Source organism: Coptis chinensis, chromosome 6 (assembly GCF_015680905.1).
Source record: "Coptis chinensis isolate HL-2020 chromosome 6, ASM1568090v1, whole genome shotgun sequence".
Lineage (NCBI taxonomy): Eukaryota > Viridiplantae > Streptophyta > Magnoliopsida > Ranunculales > Ranunculaceae > Coptis > Coptis chinensis.
Genome location: NC_141461.1, coordinates 6359242 through 6380343, shown reverse-complemented (window position 1 = coordinate 6380343; position 21102 = coordinate 6359242). Strand labels below are relative to the sequence as shown.

The 21102-nt window shown below is 38.4% G+C and overlaps 2 protein-coding genes across 2 annotated transcripts; both read left to right on the top strand.

Annotated features, from left to right (window-relative positions):
* Positions 1 to 3829: 3829 nt before the first annotated feature.
* Positions 3830 to 14231, top strand: LOC147491098 (ATP-dependent DNA helicase Q-like 4A). The gene is made up of 26 exons (XM_086567181.1): positions 3830 to 4121; positions 4221 to 4386; positions 4518 to 4566; positions 4828 to 4931; positions 5032 to 5508; positions 5621 to 5791; positions 5870 to 6018; positions 6101 to 6461; positions 6540 to 6671; positions 7302 to 7388; positions 7514 to 7641; positions 9227 to 9347; positions 9435 to 9586; positions 9654 to 9789; positions 9965 to 10088; positions 10173 to 10243; positions 10439 to 10507; positions 10654 to 10782; positions 10867 to 11025; positions 11160 to 11240; positions 11859 to 12020; positions 12130 to 12185; positions 12932 to 13067; positions 13145 to 13239; positions 13429 to 13506; positions 13577 to 14231. Exons 1-26 carry the CDS (start codon positions 4099 to 4101, stop codon positions 14022 to 14024), a joined length of 3864 nt encoding a protein of 1287 aa, XP_086423307.1. The 5' UTR covers positions 3830 to 4098; the 3' UTR covers positions 14025 to 14231.
* A 4229-nt stretch (positions 14232 to 18460) lies between these two features.
* Positions 18461 to 19201, top strand: LOC147491097 (uncharacterized). Its single transcript, XM_086567180.1, has one exon. The coding sequence runs from the start codon at positions 18461 to 18463 to the stop codon at positions 19199 to 19201; it is 741 nt and encodes a 246-aa protein (XP_086423306.1).
* The last annotated feature ends 1901 nt before the right edge of the window (positions 19202 to 21102 follow it).

Sequence of the window (21102 nt, the reverse complement as noted above, 5' to 3'; positions counted from 1 at the left end):
TCCTCAAACCCGAACGAGGTATCAAGCAAGGAGATCCCCTGTCACCCTTTGTGTTCATTATCTACATGAAAGTTTTCTCTCGTCTTCTCTTCAAAGCAGAAAAATAAAAACAAATCCATGGGGTCAAAATCAGTAGGAGTGACGCTCCTATGTCTCACTTTCTTTTTGAAGACGACAACTTCATTTTCTGCAGAGCAAATATTACAGAAACACATCATCTCAAGGATATTTTGGAGCTCTTTAAAAATGTTTAAGGTCAAGAGATCAGTTTCCATAAGTCAAGTATTTTTTTCAGTCACAACACCCACTATCGTCATCAACGCATTGTGTAAAGAATTTTAGAAATTGGGAAAACAATCACCCATGAAAATATATTTGGGAGTCTTGTTAATCCTCAGGCGCAAGAGTCGTATTAATTTTGATGAAGTGCTAGACAGAGTTTTTTAGATAATGGAATGGTGGAGCCAAACTTATCTCCCAAGCCGGAAAATTAACGCTCATTAAAGCAGTTACTTCGCCCATCCCCTCTTACATGATGTCAGTATTTCAATTGCCAACCTCTACATGGAACAAGTTGGATTATCTAAATGCTAGTTTTTTTTTGGGAAGAAAATAAGACAACACAAATAAGGTGCATTATATCTTCTGGGACAAAATATGTTTACCAAAATCAAGTAGGGGCTTGGGGATAAGGCGTGCATCTCATCACAATATCGCACTTCAAGCTAAACTATTTTGGAAAATCCTTAAAGATCGAGCCAGACAAACCTTGGGTGGTAAGCCTACTAAAGAAGTACGATTGTGGAAATTCGATCTCGAGAGTAAAATGCCCTAGGCGAGGGGTATCCAATATATGACAAGGTATACTTAAAGCAAGAGATGAGATCCTCCCTAAGCTATGTTGGCATATTGGGACTGGAAATGACATTGGTATCTGGCTCGATCCTTGGATACCAACTCTACCATACAACAAACCATAGGCAAGCGGGGCTGCCACAGTAGCGGGCAAGCAAGCCCGCCTCACTAGTAGGCAAGCGATGCCACAGTAGCGGGCAAGCAAGTACGCCTCACTAGTAGGCAAGCGGGACTGTCATGGTAGTGGGCAAGCAAGCACGCCTCATTAGTGGGCGGCTCTTATAGTATTACCCAATGATGATCGTTCGTAGGGGTACAATTCAAGTACACTGGTACATACAAAATCCATGGGACCCTTGCCACCTGTAAGCCCATATAGACGCGTAGGCGACCTCATTGATCCTGAAAACCATTCATGGAAAAGAAATGTTTTGGATAACATCTTTCTCCTAACCACTATCAAGGCTCTTGCCGGTGTGAAAGATGCAGCATCGGCGTCATCCCTTTGTACTTGCTTCCCTTTGTCCAGTTGCTTCTGCAAGTAGTTGCTATGCTCTTTCTCTCTTCTGAACCTCTGACGCAGTACTTCTAACGACACATCTTCATCTCCTATCTCTATATTTTCCGGATCTACTTCGTTTGCATTTGTAACATATAGATCTTGAAGGTGAGTTACCGGAGCCTGAGATGGCAGACGTCTAGATCTGGGTTGTCGTGGCACTTGGAGTTGAAAAGGCTGATCTTGCAGATATGTTGTAGCAGGTTGTTCTATCACCTCCTGATTGATTAGTACTTTCGGATTTTCGTCTTGTTGTTGTTGTGTTCTTGCATTCTTGTTCGCCTGAGACCTTGTAGTTTTTGCCATTAATGGTGCTTGGAAGAAGGAACGTGGAAGAGGGCCCGTCAATAAGGACCACAGACGGCACCAATTATGTTTGGGTGAGAACTCACACAAACACACCAATGATCTTGTTGGAGAGGTTGATAGAGAGTGAAAGAGACTGTACTACTAATGGCTGCCTACGTATCCAAATTGTTCTCTTGAATCAAGTCTAAAAAATGCACGTAGTTCTTTGTTTGAAATGATTGTTGAGTATTTATAGGAATCTTATTGCTTAAAATACCATTTTCTTATTTGATGAGATATTTCCCTCTTTGTATGAAATATTTCCAAAAGCTTCATATGGAAAAAATCCCTTGACATATCTCCAGACTTGCTATATATAACTTGGGTGTCATATTAGTGGGCGGTGTCATTGCTCCAATAGAGGGCATGTCCGAATGCCATACTAGTAGGCAAGCGGGACTGCCACAGTAGCGGACAAGCAAGCCCGCCTCACTAGTAGGCAAGCGATGCCATAGTAGCGGGCAAGCAAGTACGCCTCACTAGTAGGCAAGCGGGACTACCATGGTAGTGGGCAAACAAGCACGCCTCATAAGTGGGCGGCTCTTATAGTAGTACCCAATGATGATCGTTCGTAGGGGTACAAGTACACTGGTACATACAAAACCCATGGGACCCCTGCCACCTGTAGGCCCATATAGACGCGTAGGCGACCTCATTGATCCAGAAAACCACTAATGGAAAAGAAATGTTTTGGATAACATCTTTCTCCCAACCACTATCAAGGAAATTCTGAAAGTGCCTCTTAGTCGACAAGAAGACAACAACCCTATCAAATGGTTATAGGAAACAAATGGAAAATTAACAGTGAAGTCTGTTTACAAATACATTAGTGAAAACACAAATGTAGATCAAAACCAAAAGTGGCAACTCTGGAAAAGCATCTGGAATCTTGACACAGCGGAGATAGTCAAATTGTTATTTTGGAAAGCAATCAGAAACAACTTGCCCACAAGAGAAAATCTAATAAATCGGAATATCATCCCTTCAGCTACTTGCGCGCCCACACTGTAGTAATTAGGTGGAATCTACTCATCTTACACTCTTTCATTGTGTCATGCTCAGACACATATGATATGGTTCTAAACTCTCTATCAGAATGGATCATTGGAATAGCGATGATTCTATCATCTCTATCATCACAGATATCACCACTATGCTAAATTTTAAAAATGATATTAAAGACATTCTAAGTGAACTCGCCTCAATCATGTGCTCCGTATGGACTAGCATGAATTGATATCATCTTCAACAACAAACAAACAAATTTTTTTGGCATCATTTCCAAAGCTTCAACTCTCATCAATAACACTGAAAAACCGTTTGCTATAAACAAACATGTAAATGTCTGGCCTCATATAATTGATAACTATTGCTACCTCACTACAAATGCCTCGTGGTATAGTAATATTAAACATGTAGGTTTAGGTTTTGCTATTCGGAATAATTTTGGTTATTGCATTGGTGCAGGACATGACAGAGACATAAGTGCTGATCCAGAAGAGGCAAAGGCTCGAGCCGTCCGAGGAGGCCTAGAGCTTTTACAACGCATGCAAATCCGGAACATCGCCATTTCGATGGACTGCCAGAAACTTGTTGAGAATTTAGAATGTAGAGGGACAAACCTATTTTGGCCGGGAGCTACTTCGGTGGTTCATGATATTTATGCCAGTATTTCTATTTTGAATGATTGTACCTTCCATTATATTAGTAGAAACTCAAATTTTATAGCTCATACACTAGCGGTTAGGGCCGCTACTGCAAGTTTGTTGATTGAATTATGTATGCACTCTCTGGGAGCACTTCCTAGTTTGGAAGTATTTCCCTTTTATCTATAAAAAAAAAATGAGCATCCATTCATATATCGACACCTGTAGACTGAGTTGCGAAGCGGGATGTGCCCAGGTGTCGATATATTTGGCAGTCAAACTATGACGAGTAGTAGGACTAAATTGGATTGGGGCATAGGCCCAAGCCCAACTCAGATAGCGCCCGCCCATTTTCCGGAAATTTTATATGTGCAAAAAAATTATAAAAAAAAATGTTGCACTATTTATCCCGCGCAAATTTTGAAGCTATGTCTCATTTCTTTATTCATACAAAACCCTAAATATTTTTTTTTGACTCAATCTCAATTCTCAATTCTCAAATCACCAATTACCTTTATAAGGGTTTAGGGTTTAGGGTTTATTTTTACTCCATCTCAAATCACCAATTATCTTTATACTCATATATATCACTAAAATTTCTACACTTGAAAATTCAGGATTGTTATTATTTAACACCGTGTTTATTCGAATAAAGAATTTTTATTTTGAAGAATGCAATTATGTTAACTAATGTCTAAGGTGAATTTACCAAGGTAAGCTTTTAGTTTAGTTTATTATTATTATTATGATTTTTTAAAGTAGTTGCGTTTTTCTCCATTGATTAAATAATTTGGGGGGTTTTTTTTTTACAGTGGTAACAAACTGAGTAAAGATTCTAGTTGTGATGGAAAACTGCCTAAAGTCAATTGGTCACAGCATGTCTCTGCGCATAACAATTTCTCGTGTCAAAATGAATTTGTGACCTCAAATTTTCTTTACTCGCTACCTCCACGCAAAAAGCCTTCCTCGAGAAGGAAGGTATAGCTAGCATTTATTTACATTCATATTTTATAATAACTAATAATATGAACTGATTGTTGTATCACTGTAAGCTTATTCTAACCATGTACGTCTGCATTTTGTTATGATTTTTCCATACGTAATGGTAGGTCAATGGCATGTGCAATCGTAAATGGGAAGATGCTACAAAGCCCACAGGTGAGCTTATTGTGATTTTATGTGATTAGTATGAAGGGGATACCATGTGTTCTACTAGCATATTAGTTTCTTTCTATGTGTTAATATTATGCTCCAGTTCACCTTATAAATTAGACTTGCTTGGGCTGTCTAAAAAAACATTGCTGGGCATAAGTCCACTGTAGCCTTGGAGCTGTATTAACTAGCGTGAAAAGACCTTCCCCCATCCTGACAATTTTATGAATTTCCTATAAAATTATATTTAACCATGTGGACATGAAGATGGAAATTTTGCAATATATCGTGACAAGAGTAGCCTTGTTCAGAGCATTTGGCAGCATCTTGCAATTTTATCTGGAAAGCTGGACCCAACCAATACATTTCCTGTGAGAACTCGAAGTGGGAGGGCCGTTGTTTTCTTGCACAATGCGTTCTTAATATAGTTACCTCATTCTCTGAATCACTTAATGTAATACTTTTTGGCAGGCATGGAAAGCTCTTTCTAGCTTTCAGGTGACAAAGCGGAATTATTTAAAGCCCGGAATAACTGCACCAGTTCTTCAGAATAAAATTTCAGAAACCTCCCAGTCTAAGACATTAGAATCTTCTCAAGATACCAGAAAAAATACTACTTTAAGGAGCTCATCTGACATTCCCCAAAAAGCTTTTGGACATTCAGGGGAAAATTCTTCTGAAAGGCTCCAAAATTTCACTGATTCTAATATCAGAGGGCGTGATTCTATAAGTTTCCAGGGAACTTCCCTCCAACACAAATTAAGTGCTACAGACAGCGAAAGAAGGGGCAGCACGGTGTGGTCAAGTGAGACAAAAGCATCAACGCTCTATACTTCTGCAGCACAGGTTGGAGACCGGTCGTTTGTTAACCATGCACAGCATGCTAACCCAAAGAATGGATATGTGAAGGAAACTGTTGAGGATATTGATGATGATGACATACTCCAGGTGATCTGCAGCTTTAGTTCATTTCTGATAGTAAATTCTTGCACCTCTGGTACTAAGTTGCTGATTGATGTGCAATTGCATCCCATTTTCCTTGTTGTACTTGTTTATTCAGAATATCGATGTAGATCAAATAGTTCTGGAACACTATCAATCAAATTGCACTCCTCAACCTTCATCTGAGCTTCGAGCTTCCACTCCAGTTATTGGAAAGAATAATATTGAAATCCCAGATGAAGCAAATATTCCACCTGAATTGTGTACACAATGCAATCATGGTTGTAAGGTATACCTTAATATTTTTTTTTTTTCTTCCAGTCCAATTTCATCAGGTTTGGAGTAATTCCTTGAAAAATCGATCCAGGTAGCACTTTGCCCAGAAGCTGCAAGCCATTTGCAGGAGATGAAGGATATGCTACTTTCTATTACAAACGAGCTTCTTGAGCTTATTGACAATGTTGACAATGTCAGTGATCGTAGTCCTGAGCACCTAGAAAAGCTTCGCCAAGAGAGGTCAGTCGTCTTGTATTATGATTGTAAAAAGATCTAATTTTTTTTTCATGTTTCATATTGATTAATGTGTGACAATCGTCAGGTTGGAGTTGAATAAGAAAGTTCGGCTGCTTGAAAAACACATCTACTCTTTGTCGATGGATGGAGAAAGAGAAGTATCAAACCTTTCAGCTTCAAGTGCAATTTCCAAGAATTATCAGTACGAAACTCCTGCAATGGGTGCATATAAGATTGATCCGTTGAGATTTAATGCTCAGGTTCATATTGGTAATGAGCCAGATAATCCTGACAAGGTTGCATCGTCAACATTGTTCTCTTCTTTCGATAGATTTTCTGTAGAAAGGGAAGCTTATATCCCAAAGTTTGGTGAAGTTAATTACATCGAAGGATCACAAGATAAAAGATGGAGTAGTTGTGATTTTCCATGGACCAGGAAGTTGGAGGTGCTCATCACTACTATTATTATTCTTATCTAGTATCCACAAAGCTTCTTCCAACAATGAGCACTTTTCCTGTTTCAGGCCAATAACAAGAAAGTTTTTGGAAACCGTTCGTTTCGACCCAATCAAAGGGAGGTGATCAATGCAACAATGAGTGGATATGATGCTTTTGTGTTGATGCCAACTGGAGGTGGAAAGAGCTTGACGTACCAGGTAATACCAATAGTATCTTTGTAAGACTTTTAGGGGTTTTACACGCCCATGTAGTATACTCTGTATTATCCCCTTCAGCGTGTAGTAGAGTTGGTCAGTTTCAAACCTAGGTCTTTGGGAACAACACCCACAAACTCTACCAACCAAGCTAGTTGGCACCTGTAGAATCCTCAAATTTATGATGCTTCATGTGGTTCCTTGTCATAACTTTCCATATTAATAAATTTCTGTGGTCCTATGATCCTATGTTAATTAAGATATGGCGTTGGTGTAGAACGGGTAGGATGTACCTTCATCGTCGAACTTTCCGTTGCTGATATGGTACTCCAATTTTAGTATTCTGAGGAAAGCTCTATAATAGCTAATTCTATTTTTCACTATATGGGTTGCTTTATCCATTTTCTTTATCTGTTAGATATGGTGTTTTTGAGTTTATAACAGTGAACTACTAAATATATATCATATACTGAAGATCTCTCCAAATTCAGATGCTACCAGCTTTATTTCTTGAAGATATCACTGTATGAGTCCTCCACTGTTATTCGTTTGGTTTTTCTTTGCTTTGAACGTGAGAATTATGTGGAACTTCGCATAGCTTTATAAATATTAACCTATCGCCTTTATTTGCAGCTTCCTGCCCTAATCTGTGGTGGAATAACTTTAGTGATTTCTCCTCTTGTCTCACTCATTCAGGATCAAATAATGCATTTGTTGCAGGTAATATTAAAGTTTAGATATTTTTTATTTGCTAAGGTGCCTTTGATTATCTGTACCTCATCTTATTATTCATTTAACTTGTGTCTTGCTTTTTGACGTTTGAATCTTACAAATTACAAATGTAGGCAAATATACCTGCTGCTTACTTGAGTGCCAATATGGAATGGAGTGAACAGCAGGAAATTTTTAGGGAACTGAGTTCAGAGAATTGTAAATACAAGCTGTTATATGTCACACCAGAGAAAGTTGCCAAGTAAGTGCTGTGCTGTGTACTTTTATTGGTTACTTACAGTTAAAGCTGTTCAGTATGACAAACATCAGAAATGAATAATCAAGTAGGCGAAGTATCACAGTGAAAAATATCCTGCTATGTATGGCCTCTCTTGCTACCACTGTAGCACCAATGTGATCAGCACCAGTCCTGTTTAGGCAATGAATATTACACTCATTTACATTGGTTCATCCTGCTATGCCCTGGACCTATTGCTCTTTTCACGTAAAAGGTGGCCACCCACCATTCTTGCAAGGCTCAGGAATCCGCTGTGCTTATGATGGTTAGTAGCCAATCAAGACGATGAACTGCCTTTTAGTTGCTTTTTTAGTTTAAGTAGTAATGAACAATATCATATGTGAAGTTGTAGAGAAACGGGAAGAGAGATTGTGAGAGAAGCAAGAGTCAAGGTTGGAGAAGAGAAACTTTGAGAGAAGAAAGAGTCAAACTTGTAGGATTGGTCTCAACCTAGAAGCAGATCTTATTAGAAATTGAGGACAGAAGATATACCTACCAAGTAGTAATTTGATGCTCTATTTTCGCATCCTCTAGCACTCTTCCACTAGCTGTCTTCCCAACTTGGATCAAAATGAACTAAATTGGAAGCTAAGCTTTTTACCACCAATGAACTTTTCCTCTGAATTCTTATTATCCTAAGTTGTTAATAGCCCCATCCCCATCAGGAATGAAGTATCACCAAGTGTGTTGTTCTCCGGTAACAATAGACAAACAGTGTTCACAATGCATCACTGCCTACTTCAGCAAGCTTTGACCAACAAATAGCACCCGGCTTAGCAAATTGTAGTGTGCAAAAAGTTGGAATGTATTTGCCGAGATGTTTAGTATAAAGTCCGTCATGCATTATAGATTTATAGTATAAGTTAGTAGGGCCGCTCCACTCATTGTCTATGGGTCTTGAACTGGATGCTCCAAATTTAAGATGGTATGGGAGCAGGCTATTTTGATACCTGGCCCGACAACTTGTGTGATATGACCCACAAAAACAAGTTTACATGTTATACCAAAAGTGAAGGGCGTCTTCAGATATACAGTAGATTGTCCCACATCAGGCATTTAAAGCTTTGCATAATGTACAAGATCTAGGGTCGCTCCACTCATTTCCAGTTGGTTTTGAGCTGGATGATTCAAATTCGAGAGTAATAGAGTCCATCACATGTGTAGTATGGATCTACCTGAAAAGTAGCATGAACATGTAGGTGTTTCTTAACCAACTTTAAAAAATGCTTCATCTGTGTATTGAGTACTTTGTCTCAATTTTAAAACTTGAATTCTTCCCAAAACTTTTAAGTAACATGCATATTTTCCGATCTTTAACAAATATTTCCTGACGCATTCATCCTTGTTTTACCAAGACATGCATTCAATCTAATGTCAATATTTGTATTCCATGGGTAGAAACTGAATCCAGTATCATGCATTTGGTTGGGGTAAAATGATAATTATTTCATTACGAACCAATTTTTCTTTTTCAAACATCACTTTTATTTGATTTTCAGCATTTTCATATTTTTGGCGTATTGATATACCTTTTTTTATCTTAATGCAGAAGTGATGTTCTTTTGAGACACTTGGAAAGTTTGAATGCTCGTGATTTACTTTCTAGGATTGTTATTGATGAAGCTCATTGTGTAAGCCAATGGGGACATGATTTTAGACCAGATTATCAGGTTTTAGTTTTCTAGACCTTATCATTTCGTTCTATAGGTTGTGTTTTGCTTTACTGGTTGCTCAACTTTATGCTGCATTCTTTCTAGAGTCTTGGCATTCTGAAGCAAAAGTTTCCAAATACACCAGTGTTGGCTTTAACTGCCACTGCAACTGCTAGCGTGAAAGAAGACGTTGTGCGAGCTCTTGGTCTAGTGAACTGCATTATTTTTCGGCAAAGTTTCAACCGCCCAAATTTGTTGTATGTGTTTAATGTGATGTTTTGCCACTACTAAACGTAAATCATCTCATACTTGATGAAATTGCAGGTACTCCGTAATCCCCAAGACAAAAAATTGTTTGGATGACATTGACAAATTTGTTAAGGAAAACCACTTTGACGAATGTGGCATTATTTACTGTCTTTCACGAATGGACTGTGAGAAAGTAGCTGAAAAGTTGCAGGTTGGTCTACTCCTTTTGAACATTTTATTTTCAAAGAGCTTAATTTGATTCTGAATACTTGGCATTGCTCAAAGATATCCTGGTAGAGACTAAGAAGCAACTATTATTTGTACTTGTCCTCCTTGAATTGTGTTTTTAGTGTCCCCAGAATAATGGTGGAGGATATTTTGTTCAGGAATGTGGACACAAAGCATCCTTTTACCATGGTAGCATGGATCCCCAACAGCGAACATTTGTTCAAAAGCAGTGGAGCAAAGATGAGATCAATATTATTTGTGCTACAGTGGCTTTTGGGATGGGTATCAGTGACTAGCACATTTACTGAGTTCGTTATTCTTTGTTTGTTTTGTGTGTTTGTGTGTTAATCAGCATTGTAATTTTAGGTATCAACAAACCGGATGTCCGTTTTGTTATCCATCATTCGCTTCCGAAGTCTATTGAAGGTTACCATCAGGTAGTTTTTGAAAACACATTCTGCTATCTCCAGAATGATTTGGCTTATAAAGATTATGATAATGATATGGCAATGATGATACTATGTAGTCTTTGTAATTTGTTCTTATAATTAATGTCAAAGGTGAGACAAGTAGACAACAGATGGCGAGTATTGTACTCACAATAATTCTTTTATTGTCATTGAATCAAGTAGGAGTGCGGTCGTGCCGGTAGAGATGGTCAGCGTTCTTCTTGTGTGCTGTATTACGGTTATGGCGATTATGTAAGTTTCAGATAATTAATTCATAATTTCATCCTGTTGATACAGTGAAAGCTTCGCTATAATTTGGTTATGAAAAAATAAAACTGAATGGATCTTCATTGTTTACATCATTATTATGTTTCCCTTTCGTTCCTTTGGTTGAGCAGATTCGTGTCAAACATATGATTAGCCAAGGTGCACTAGAGCAAAGTTCTTTTTCCTCTGGCTCGAGACGTTTTTCGTTAGCCAATTCAGATAGGGCACTGGAGACAAATATTGAGAATCTTTTGCGTATGGTACAAACAGCTAATCTTTTCACTTTTTCCATGATTGGAGTAAGTACTTTGTGACTTGTGAATTGATTAATTTAGTATTAACAGGTCAGTTATTGTGAAAATGATGTTGATTGCCGGCGTCTCCTACAACTTATTCATTTTGGTGAAAAGTTTAGTCCTCTAAATTGTAGCCGAACCTGTGATAATTGTGCGAAGGATTCACATTGCACTGAAAAGGATGTCACTGACACAGCAAAACAATTGGTTTGAAATAAATTTTCTTAATGTTTGTTACTTTGGATTTTGTTTCACATAGTGGCTCAAATCAATGTCTAGTATTTGCTTTTTTATACTGAGCACTCTTAGATAATATGCTCTTTCTGTTACATCATGTTCAGGTTGAATTAGTTAGAACAGCAGGGCAGCAGAATTCATCTTCGCATATATTGGATGTCTACAAGGGTTCCATGAACCAAAATGTAGGTTATCACATAACTTGAACTGCTTTTTCCCGTGTCATTGGCTTTGGTGATCTTGTCTATGTTTTTTTAGTTAATAAGCCATTCTATTAATGAAAGAATGAGGATGTACAAAGAGGGGGGAAAAAAGTTCTGGGTACTAGGCACATTGGTACATATGCCTAAACCTAAAATAAATAGCTTAATGGTCCTCTATTTTTATGTAGTAGTAATTAGTAAAGGCCGGTAACAAAAGATTCAAAATATCAGCTCCTGGTTGAACACCACAGTTTGCCACTGTCTGCTGAGAAGTTAACCTCTCTCCATGTTGGTCATAATGACAATATTATTTAGAGAGGACAAAACCTGCTTCTGTCTGCTCCTCATGGCCCATACTCTATTGTTTGATCCATAGCTTTGTACTGCTGCTGTAGAGGCAACCTCCATCTATAGGTTAGACCAGCCTGCTTAGCCGCCCATTCATTATCCTCAAGAATCGTCAAACATTCAGCCATGAAAGAAGTTGTGTTAGGAAACCCTTACCAATGGCTCCCAAGACTTATCCATTATGATTTCTGAAAACAGCAGCAAGACACAACAGCTTGAACATGTGGTGATCTTGTCTACTCTAAATTTTAGGTTAAGAAGTACAGACATAACAGCTTGAGCCTTCACGGAGCTGGTAAACATCTAGCAAAAGGAGAAGCTTCCCGAATATTGCGTCACCTTGTTATCGAGGATGTTCTTGTGGAAGAAGTTAAGAAAAGTGATCTTTATGGATCCGTATCATCAGTGTTGAAGGTATGCACTCATTGTCTTACTTGAAAAAAGAAAGAAAAAATGGAACAGTTTGAGTCGGTCCTCCCTTCTGTGCTGTCATAATTAATTGGTGTTCCAATACTGATGTTAGGTAAATGAGTCTAAGGCGCGCGATCTTCAGTCTGGTGGAAAGAAGTTTCTTATAAGGTTCAATATTTTACGTTTTCTCTTTCGGTCTTATCTTCATAGAACTGAGTGTAGTGAGGTACTGTTTGATGTATGGATGTGATTGTCAGATTGCTATAAACTTATGGATTAGTTAAACATAATAGATAGCATTTTCTTTTTTGATTCGTGGACATCACTTCATCACTTCATTGCATTTTCTTAATTTTCTCTTCTTCGCTACTTGCTAACCCCTAGAACTACCACACTTAATCATCTTATTATCTTATCAAAAGAGATGAAAGGACCTCCCTCTCCACGTTTGTCACGGCAAAGAGATTATCCATTGCCCATATTGCTCATGTCGAAGCCACATGGGCCTATTACCCCCTACCTTGTCCATCATTCTTTCATATCGGGTGCTTCCGAAAATTTTAAGGGGCCAAGTAATATTTTTCTAGAACATGTGGAAGCGTTAGGGTGTAATATGCGTAGTCATTTGATAAAATTGAAAAATCAGATTGATTGGTTCTGTTCCCATCTTCCAAAAGATGGTAGTTGAATTCGTTTTGTTGCTCGGAGTTTTAAAATTGTTTGGAGATGAAAGGATTATAGCTTGGTACACCCTACCATGGATTGTTTATCAAGCAATTGTTGATAAATACTCACATCGTTATGACAGTTACTTCATCTGGTGATTCTTTTTATATCATGGAGATTGTACTAAAAATTGAAAAGATGAAATGCTTGTATGGCATGATGATGCGAGCATCTTATCTATCTTGAAGGTTCCCTGCCTCAACAAAAGCAGTTAAGCTGAGAAAGCCCGAAGAGACGCCAGCAAAAGGCCCTCTGTTCTCAGGAAAGATAGACTCTTCACTTAATGATGCTGCTGCCCAACCTCAAGGAGCTCGGTACTACTCAGTTGGTTTCTGATCTTTTTTCACTCATACATACAATTATCTACTTCCTATCCTGAGCACAAATGTCTTTAATTGCAGAACTTTTTTCTCATACTTTTTGAGGCTCTGAAGAAAATGCGATCTGTTCTTTTGAAAGAGGCTGGCGAGGGGGTCATGGCATATCATATATTTGGGTCAGCTCTTACACACTTCTTTTTCTTTACTTTATTTGTTGTCTTCTTTTCTTGTTTGTCTCAGCAAATCCCCTTTCCCCCTCTCTTTTTCCTTTTTCTTTCATTATGTAATGTTTTTCCCTCCGTATATATATTTTCCTGATCCCATTGGTAAACCTAAACCCTGACATCTTTCCTATTCTTGTGTAGAAATACCACTTTGAAGAACATCAGCAAGAGGGTACCCAGAACTAGAGAAGAACTTCTCGAGATTAGTGGCATTGGCAAGTAAGATCTAGATCGATTTGAGTTTTGATCTTGTAGAATGATTTGAATTAACTAATCTGGCTTAACTCAGGGCAAAGCTAAATAAATACGGGGATCGAGTACTGGAAACCATTGAATCTACCTTAAGGGGTTACTACGGTGCAGACATGAAGAGCAGCAGTGGCAGTGATAATACTGAGGTAACCAAGAGGAGAAGAGACTCGGCAGGGATCATGAACTCAGGTTCGAAAGAAGATGACGACTTTATTGATAGCAATGGTATATCAAAGAAAAGGGCAACAAAGGATTGTCTGACTGCAAAAGAAGGAAAAGATGATTATGTGTCACCTAATAATGAGGAAAGGTGTGTAGACAGTGATCTCGATTGGGATGACTCTGAAAACGTGGACATTAAAGGCTCAGACTTGAACACTAGTCGTAATGAGAACGGGAGGGTGTTACCTTCATGGTCAACACGAGGTAATAGAGGTGGTGTTCGAGCTCGGAATTTGTACGAAGAGAATGCTTTCAAGAGGTAGATATAGCATCATGTGCATATAGTTTGCGTTGGGATGACTTAAAGTGTACAGTTCTATATTCAGTGTGTAGAAGCTGAGTTTTGAGATCTGCTGAAGAATTTCAGTTTTTCAGAGAATGGAAAACATTGTTGTAACATGTTCTCATCTTTTCAAAGCCTGCTATCTATTATATACATCAATCACTGATTGGTTTTATGTTGGACAGAACTGTAGTTGCCTTTGATGTTGAATGTCTGCTTAAATCTTTTTTACGTCTTTGATAACATTTCAGATTACTGAAATGAAATAAAATGTAACAGAATATTGCAGTTATTACTGAAACATTTTCTCTAGGGATGGAACTTGGGACGGGTTAGCCCAAGCTCATGGGCTAAAACCCGAATTTTGTTGGTCTAGGGCTAACATTTCAAATCTGTGGTCCGGATTTGTTCTTGTAAAATCAAAACCCGACTCAGTTTCGAGTTGGACTCAAGTTTGAATATCAAATAACCGAAAAACCCGAGGTTGTTTGCATATCTATATTTTAATATTAAAATTCTCATAAAGGATATTTTTTGAGCTTTATTAAAATTTCACGTCATCAACTTAATAGTTAACTTAAAACGGGAATTTTTTTTCTTTTTAGAATCCAACTTCAAACGGGAATCAACTTAATAGTACTTAAAACGGGAAATTCTTTTTCTTTTAGAATCCAACTTCAAACAGGAATTTCTTTTCCTTTTAAAACTAAAACTCAAATTAGTATAAAAACTCTTTATTTCCAAATTAAAATGGTATCCCTCCACCAATTAAAAAACACGGGTTTTTAAAACATAATTAAAATAATTTGTTAGGAAATTAAAATAGGTTAGCGACGAAAACAGAAATCACGATTTGTTATGATTGTTGAGCAAATTTTTAAAAGAGTCGGTGCGTATGCATGGGTCTACTTTCTAGTATGTACATATATATTTCATTCAATTATATTATATTATATTATTGTTCCTTATAAGGATTTATTCTCATAAAAAATAAAGTTGAGAATATCAATTTTAGAGAGAATAATTGAATCAATCAGGTTAGTTTCATTTTCAAATAATCAAATCCCTTTGATTTAGTTAGAATATTGAATTTTGGTGTTATTTATCTCTTAATTTATTTATTTAACAGTGAAAAAGTGTTGAGTCTTTCACTGTTTAACATTAAAACTTGAGAAATTTGACCAACCCAACCCAATCCGACCAACCCGAGTTGGCCTGGGTTTGAGCTGAAAATTTAAAGACTGACTAGGGCTTGGTCCCGGGCTCGAGTTAAAACATTTGAAATTTGGGTTAGGCCTCAACCTAACCCAACCCGCCCGAATTCCACCCCTAATTTTCTCTGAGCATTATCGACAACCCATTGTTAAAATCCATTTTCAATGTGACCAGTTGACAAAAAATTTGGCAATTTTCGCTCCCAACGCGCTTTGTCAAAACACAGTTTTTATTTTAACAATTGTCAAATCCGAAACCAAATTAATAAGAAATATAGAAATGACTCACACGGGACAAGTTTTGTCGTCCAACATTTTTTCCCTTTTTTTTTTAATAAAAATTTAAACCTTCTCGATTTTGTATGTGGGGCCTAAGATGTTGGACGGGACAAGTTTTGCCGTCTAGAACTTTTTCAATTTTTTTTAATGAAAAATTAAAATTAACAATTAAAACAGGCTATATTTTTTTGGGCCCAAGATGTTGGACGGGACAACTATTCCCGTCCGAAATAGAAACCCCAAATTCGTCGAAAATGCGTTGGTACTTGACACGAAAATAACAATTTTGATCGATGAAAAAAGCTGATGTGTCACAATTTTTTTTAACAACACGTTGATGATGCTCTCACACTCTTGAACCTTGCTAAAAATAATTATGATATTTTACCAGTACTAGCATTTTGGGCACGTTTTATGAGCGTGAAATTGAGAGTTGTCCAATTAATCAAGCCACAAAAGCAAGCCCAACAAAAGCCCAATCCATATGGTGAGGTTGATTTTAAAAAAAATTGCAATCGAAACCCACTCAAAATAAGCCCAACCAAATTGCAACTGAAGCCCAATAACAAAAAGCCCAGCCGCAATTGATGACCAATCTAATTAGAGTTGAATATTATATTTATATATTTACACTTATCAAATATAATAAATTACAAATAAAATCATATTATAGCCTTGTAAATAGAAAATATGAGTGATGGCAAATTTGGAAAACAAAAAGTCCAGTCGACTCAAAAAAACATTGTTGCTTGGGGAGTTTTCTTTATAAAGTAAAGACTAGAGAGTCCTTAACCACAAGCCCATGACAGTTTACTCTGTGACTGTTTTAGAAATGGAGACCTTAAAGTGAACGATTTTTTTCACTGGGGGTATAATAGTCATTTGACAAAAAAAATAGATGGAGAGAGAAAAAACACGCGAGAATGAGAATGCAATCCCTAGAACACCTGCTAGGGTTAACACAGATGATGAGGAAACTAAGGAACAAGAAAAGGAATTTGAAAAACTGTATGGGAGAGGATCACTTGAAAGACTGCTGCAGAAACGAATGGTAAGGATTCATAATGAGTTATTAGTACTGCGAGAGGAAGGAGAAGATGGAGAACTGAATGGGAGTGCAACACAGGAAGGGAGAAGCATGGAGGAACAATAGATAAACGGAGGAAAGGAAGAGAATGAAGCAGTGCGACATGGGAGCGCAACATTGCAGAACCCAAAAGTCAGATCCGATAACTTAGGAACTGAGAAAGAGAGTGTAACAAGTGCGGCAACTGAAAAGTCTTTGGCAACAAAGCAAACTCTTGGTATGACAGGACAGACGGTGGTAATGAAGCAAGCTTCTGGGACTTCAGAGATCCTGGTACCAAGGAAACTATCAGAGGAAGTAAAACAGACAGAGGAAACATCAAAGGGACCGTCTGGTAAGACAAACTCTTGGGCTGATATTCTAGGAAGACAATCTGTTGGGAAGCAAAGCCTCGAGTATTATAAACCAGATATAGTGGAAGGGAAACCAGTTGTGCACTTTGATTCAGAGGAGTATGGGGATGTCAGGAAGAAGTTTGAACATTTGGTGGTAGGAACCTTTGTTGGTCGCAAAGTTTGGGGTTTTCTTTGTAAAGGATGTTGTCCGCGAGAACATGGAAGGTTAAGAAGCGGATTCGAGATGAGGACATCTGAGGAGAAAATATGTACTCGTTTGAGTTTAGAAGTGAGGAAGATCGGAATACTGTGCTGGATATAGGCTCGTTTCATATAGCAAGCCAACTCTTTGTTGTCAGACCGTGGAAATTATTCGTCGAGGCTGATGAGATGAAAACCATTCCTATATGGGTAATACTTAAGAAATTTCCAATGGAACTATGGAACAAGAAAGGTTTGATGGGTGGCAAGTCGCGATCGAGATACCATTTGTTCAGCGACAAGCCCATCAAGAAATGACGAGAACTGGGTTTGCAAGAATATGCGTGGAGGTGAACACAAAATGTGAGTACCAAAAGGACATCACTTGTGTGGTGGATCAAAAGAGAGCGTGTAATGTGAAGGTGGAGTACAACTGGAAACCTCCACAATGCAAACACTGTGAAGTGTTTGGGCACACAGAGAAATCTTGCCCGAAAAAGCCGAGAAAGATGGAGATAGCGACAGTATGGATAAAAAAAAAAGAGTCAAAATCAGCAAGAGGAGAAGGGAGATAAGGAAGAAGAAGTGGGGACAGAAAGAGAGGAAGCATCAGACGAGAGGGGAGCACAGGAAGGATTAGAAGAGAAGAGTGGAAGCAACAAGGAAGGAGAATGGTGGCCGCCTAAAAAACATACACAGAGAGCACAAAAATCACAAAGAAGATGAAATCGGTAGCAAAAGAAATTGCGATCAAGACAAAAGGGAGGCAGGTGATAAAGGCAAGGGGCAACAGGATCGAAATTCGATGAAAGCGAAAAAGACCCGACCAAAGAAAGCGGGAGAAACAAGTATGGCGGAGAGGAAGGACTAGCAAAGAGGTGGTGCTGAAACAGAATCTGGGAGGCAAAATAACTAGTTCTGCGAAAACCAACACAGTGGTTGCCAAGTATGACCACTCTAATCCTAAACGAAGAGTTAAATGATGATTAACTTAGGATGTTGGAACATAAGAGGGCTGAATAAGAAGTTCAAGCAAGCGGAGATTAGAGATTTAATAAGGAAGAAAAACTTGAGTCTGATGGGGATAGTGGAGACTAAGGTGAAACAAAAGAATGTGGATTTTGTGCTTAATAGGGTGTGTCCGGGATGGGAAGTTGCACACAATTACAGTCATAGTGATCTAGGACGAATATGGGTATGCTGGAATGGAAATGAATGAGAGGTAAGTAATATCAGGATTGAGATGCAGTGTATTACTATGAGCGTTACAGTAATTAGTGGAGATACTTTTACAGTAACTATGGTATATGGGAGTACAGAGGAATGGACTAGAAGAGAGCTGTGGAGACAGATAATGGATTTGTCTTGTAACATACAAACTCCATGGATAGTACTAGGGGATTATAATTCGATCCTGAACTCGCAAGAGAGAGTTGGGGGAGAGCCTACAAGGCCTTACCACTTCCAGGAATTACTGCTTTGTACAAATACGGCTGAGATAGTTGATCTAAAGTTCAAGGGCGACATACTGACATGGAGTAATAAACAAGTAAAGAGAAAATGGAGGAAGCTTGATAGAGTTATGGTGAACATCGAGTGGATGGATAAGTGCCCAGATTTGGAGGCAGAGTTCATAAGCCTAGGAGCAACTTCTGATCATTCAGCTATGGTGGTGAACTTGAGTCCCCAGAAAGGTAAATGCAAAAGATCTTTTAGGTTTTTTAATTTCTGGGTTTATGAAGAAGGGTTTTTGGAAGTGGTAAATAAGGCGTGGAGTACAAAAATAGTTGGGAACCCGATGTATGTGATTATGAAGAAACTGAAGCATGTGAAGGCAGAACTCATACAGTGGAACAGAGAAAAGGTGGGCAATGTGAATGAGAGGATAATAGAAACGAGGAAGGAGTTAGAGGACGTTCAGAAGGAGTTACAAAGTGCGCCCATGAGTAGAGAGCTGATTATGAAGGAGAAAAATACTATCAGGACATTGGTAAAAGAATCGATGAGCGAAGAATCTATGCACAAAACAAATCCGAGATAATATAATTGTTCTTGGAGATAATAACACCACTTTTTCTTCAATTCCGATTGAAGAAGCGAGAAGAGGGGGTAAATAAAATCAGTGTGTAAAAAGATAGAATGGGGCAAGTACTTGATGATGTTAATGAGATAGGTGAAGAGTGTGTGAAGTTCTACAAGGAGTTGTCTTGTCCGGACCGCCAGAGGAATTGGATTTCTCTATGTATTCAATATTCACATGCCGCAGATTGGTCAAGACCAAGGGCGAGGAGTTGATTAAGGAGATCACAAGGGATGAAATAACAAAATGCCTCTCAACCATAGATAGTGAGAAAGCACCAGGGGGAGATGGGTTCACATCCTTATTTTTCAAAGTTGCTTGGAGAATAGTGGGTGAGGATTTTGTGAGAGCAATACGGAACTTCTTCAGATCTGGTATGATGCTACAGGAAGTAAATGCAACATGCATTACACTAGTGCCAAAGGTGAAGACTCGGTTTAGTTGAGTGATTATAGACCCATTGCATGTTTATGTGTGGTTTATAAATGTATCACAAAGATTCTTACAAGAAAGATGAAAGATATTATACCACAGGTGGTGTCTTTGAATCAATCAACATTTATCTCGGGTAGGAGCATCCAAGATAACATACTGCTGACACATGAACTGTTGCATAACTATCATAGGGATTCTGGGCCTCCAAGATGTGCAGCTAAGATTGATCTCCGGAAAGCTTATGATTCGGTCAGATGGGAGGCAGTGGAATTTGCATTGACAAGTATCGGAGTACCTGTACAGTTCATCAAATGGATACTGATATGCATTCAAACACCAAGGTATTCTATCATGATTAATGGAGCTCCATATGGATACTTTAAAGGTAGAAGGGGGATTAGACAAGGAGATCCTATGTCACCTTACCTGTTTGTGATGGTAATGGAGTTGTTTTCGCAGATGATGATGAGGAAGGTACAGGAGGGCAGATATACACTTCATTATAAATGCAAAAAACCTATTATTACACATCTGTCATTTGCAGATGATCTCATAGCATTTATGCATGGAGATGTCCAGATAGTGCAGAGTCTAAAGGAGGTGTTGCAGAGTCTGAAAAAGAGCACTGGACTACAGGTGAACATGGAGAAGAGTAATATATTCTTTGCAGGGATGGATAAGGCAACATGTGATCAGATTCAGGGAGTAACTCAGTTCACAAAAGGGAAGTTACCTGTCAAGTACCTGGGGCTGCCTTTGATTACAACCAGACTCACTTCCAAGGATTGTGGGCCATTGTTAGAGAAGGTGAGTAATAGGATACAGAGTTGGAAGGGGAGAGCACTGTCTTATGCAGGTAGATTGCAACTGATAAAAGCAGTGCTGAACAATCTGAGTACTTATTGGTTCTCATCATTTGTGCTACCTCAGAAGACAATTGATGATATCAATAAGTTATTAAGGAACTTCCTATGGAATGGACCTGATGGTAATACTTCTCATGCATTGCTTGGGTGGGAGGATATATGTTACCTTTATGAAGAAGGTGGGTTAGGCATCCGGAACATCAGCACTTTGAACCATGCATCTAACCTAAAGCATATATGGCACATAATCAGTAGCAAGGATACACTATGGGTGGATTGGGTGAAGAAAAATCTGATAAAGGGAAGAAATTTTTGGCATTTGAAGACACCCAATGACTGCTCATGGGTGTGGAGAAATTTGATGAAGGATAGAACAGAAGCAGCATCCATGGCCCTTCATCAAATAGGGAATGGGAATCAAACCAAATTCTGGTTGGACCCTTGGCATCCAGCAGGTATTTTGAAGAAATTTTTCCCCCAATCTTTACTTTATGACTCTACATGCAATATGAACGCCACTGTTGCGAACATGATAGAGAATAGGCAGTGGAGTATTCCTCA

What these genes read in the sequence shown, in the direction of transcription:
- LOC147491098 (XM_086567181.1), top strand. Translation starts at nt 4,099, where the DNA reads ATGTCTAAGGTGAATTTACCAAG. An exon ending in CTATTGAAGGTTACCATCAG is followed by an intron (nt 10,244 to 10,438) that starts GTAGTTTTTGAA and finishes TGAATCAAGTAG; the next exon opens with GAGTGCGGTCGTGCCGGTAG. An exon ending in CCGTATCATCAGTGTTGAAG is followed by an intron (nt 12,021 to 12,129) that starts GTATGCACTCAT and finishes TACTGATGTTAG; the next exon opens with GTAAATGAGTCTAAGGCGCG.
- LOC147491097 (XM_086567180.1), top strand. Translation starts at nt 18,461, where the DNA reads ATGGTATATGGGAGTACAGAGGAATGGACTAGAAGAGAGCTGTGGAGA.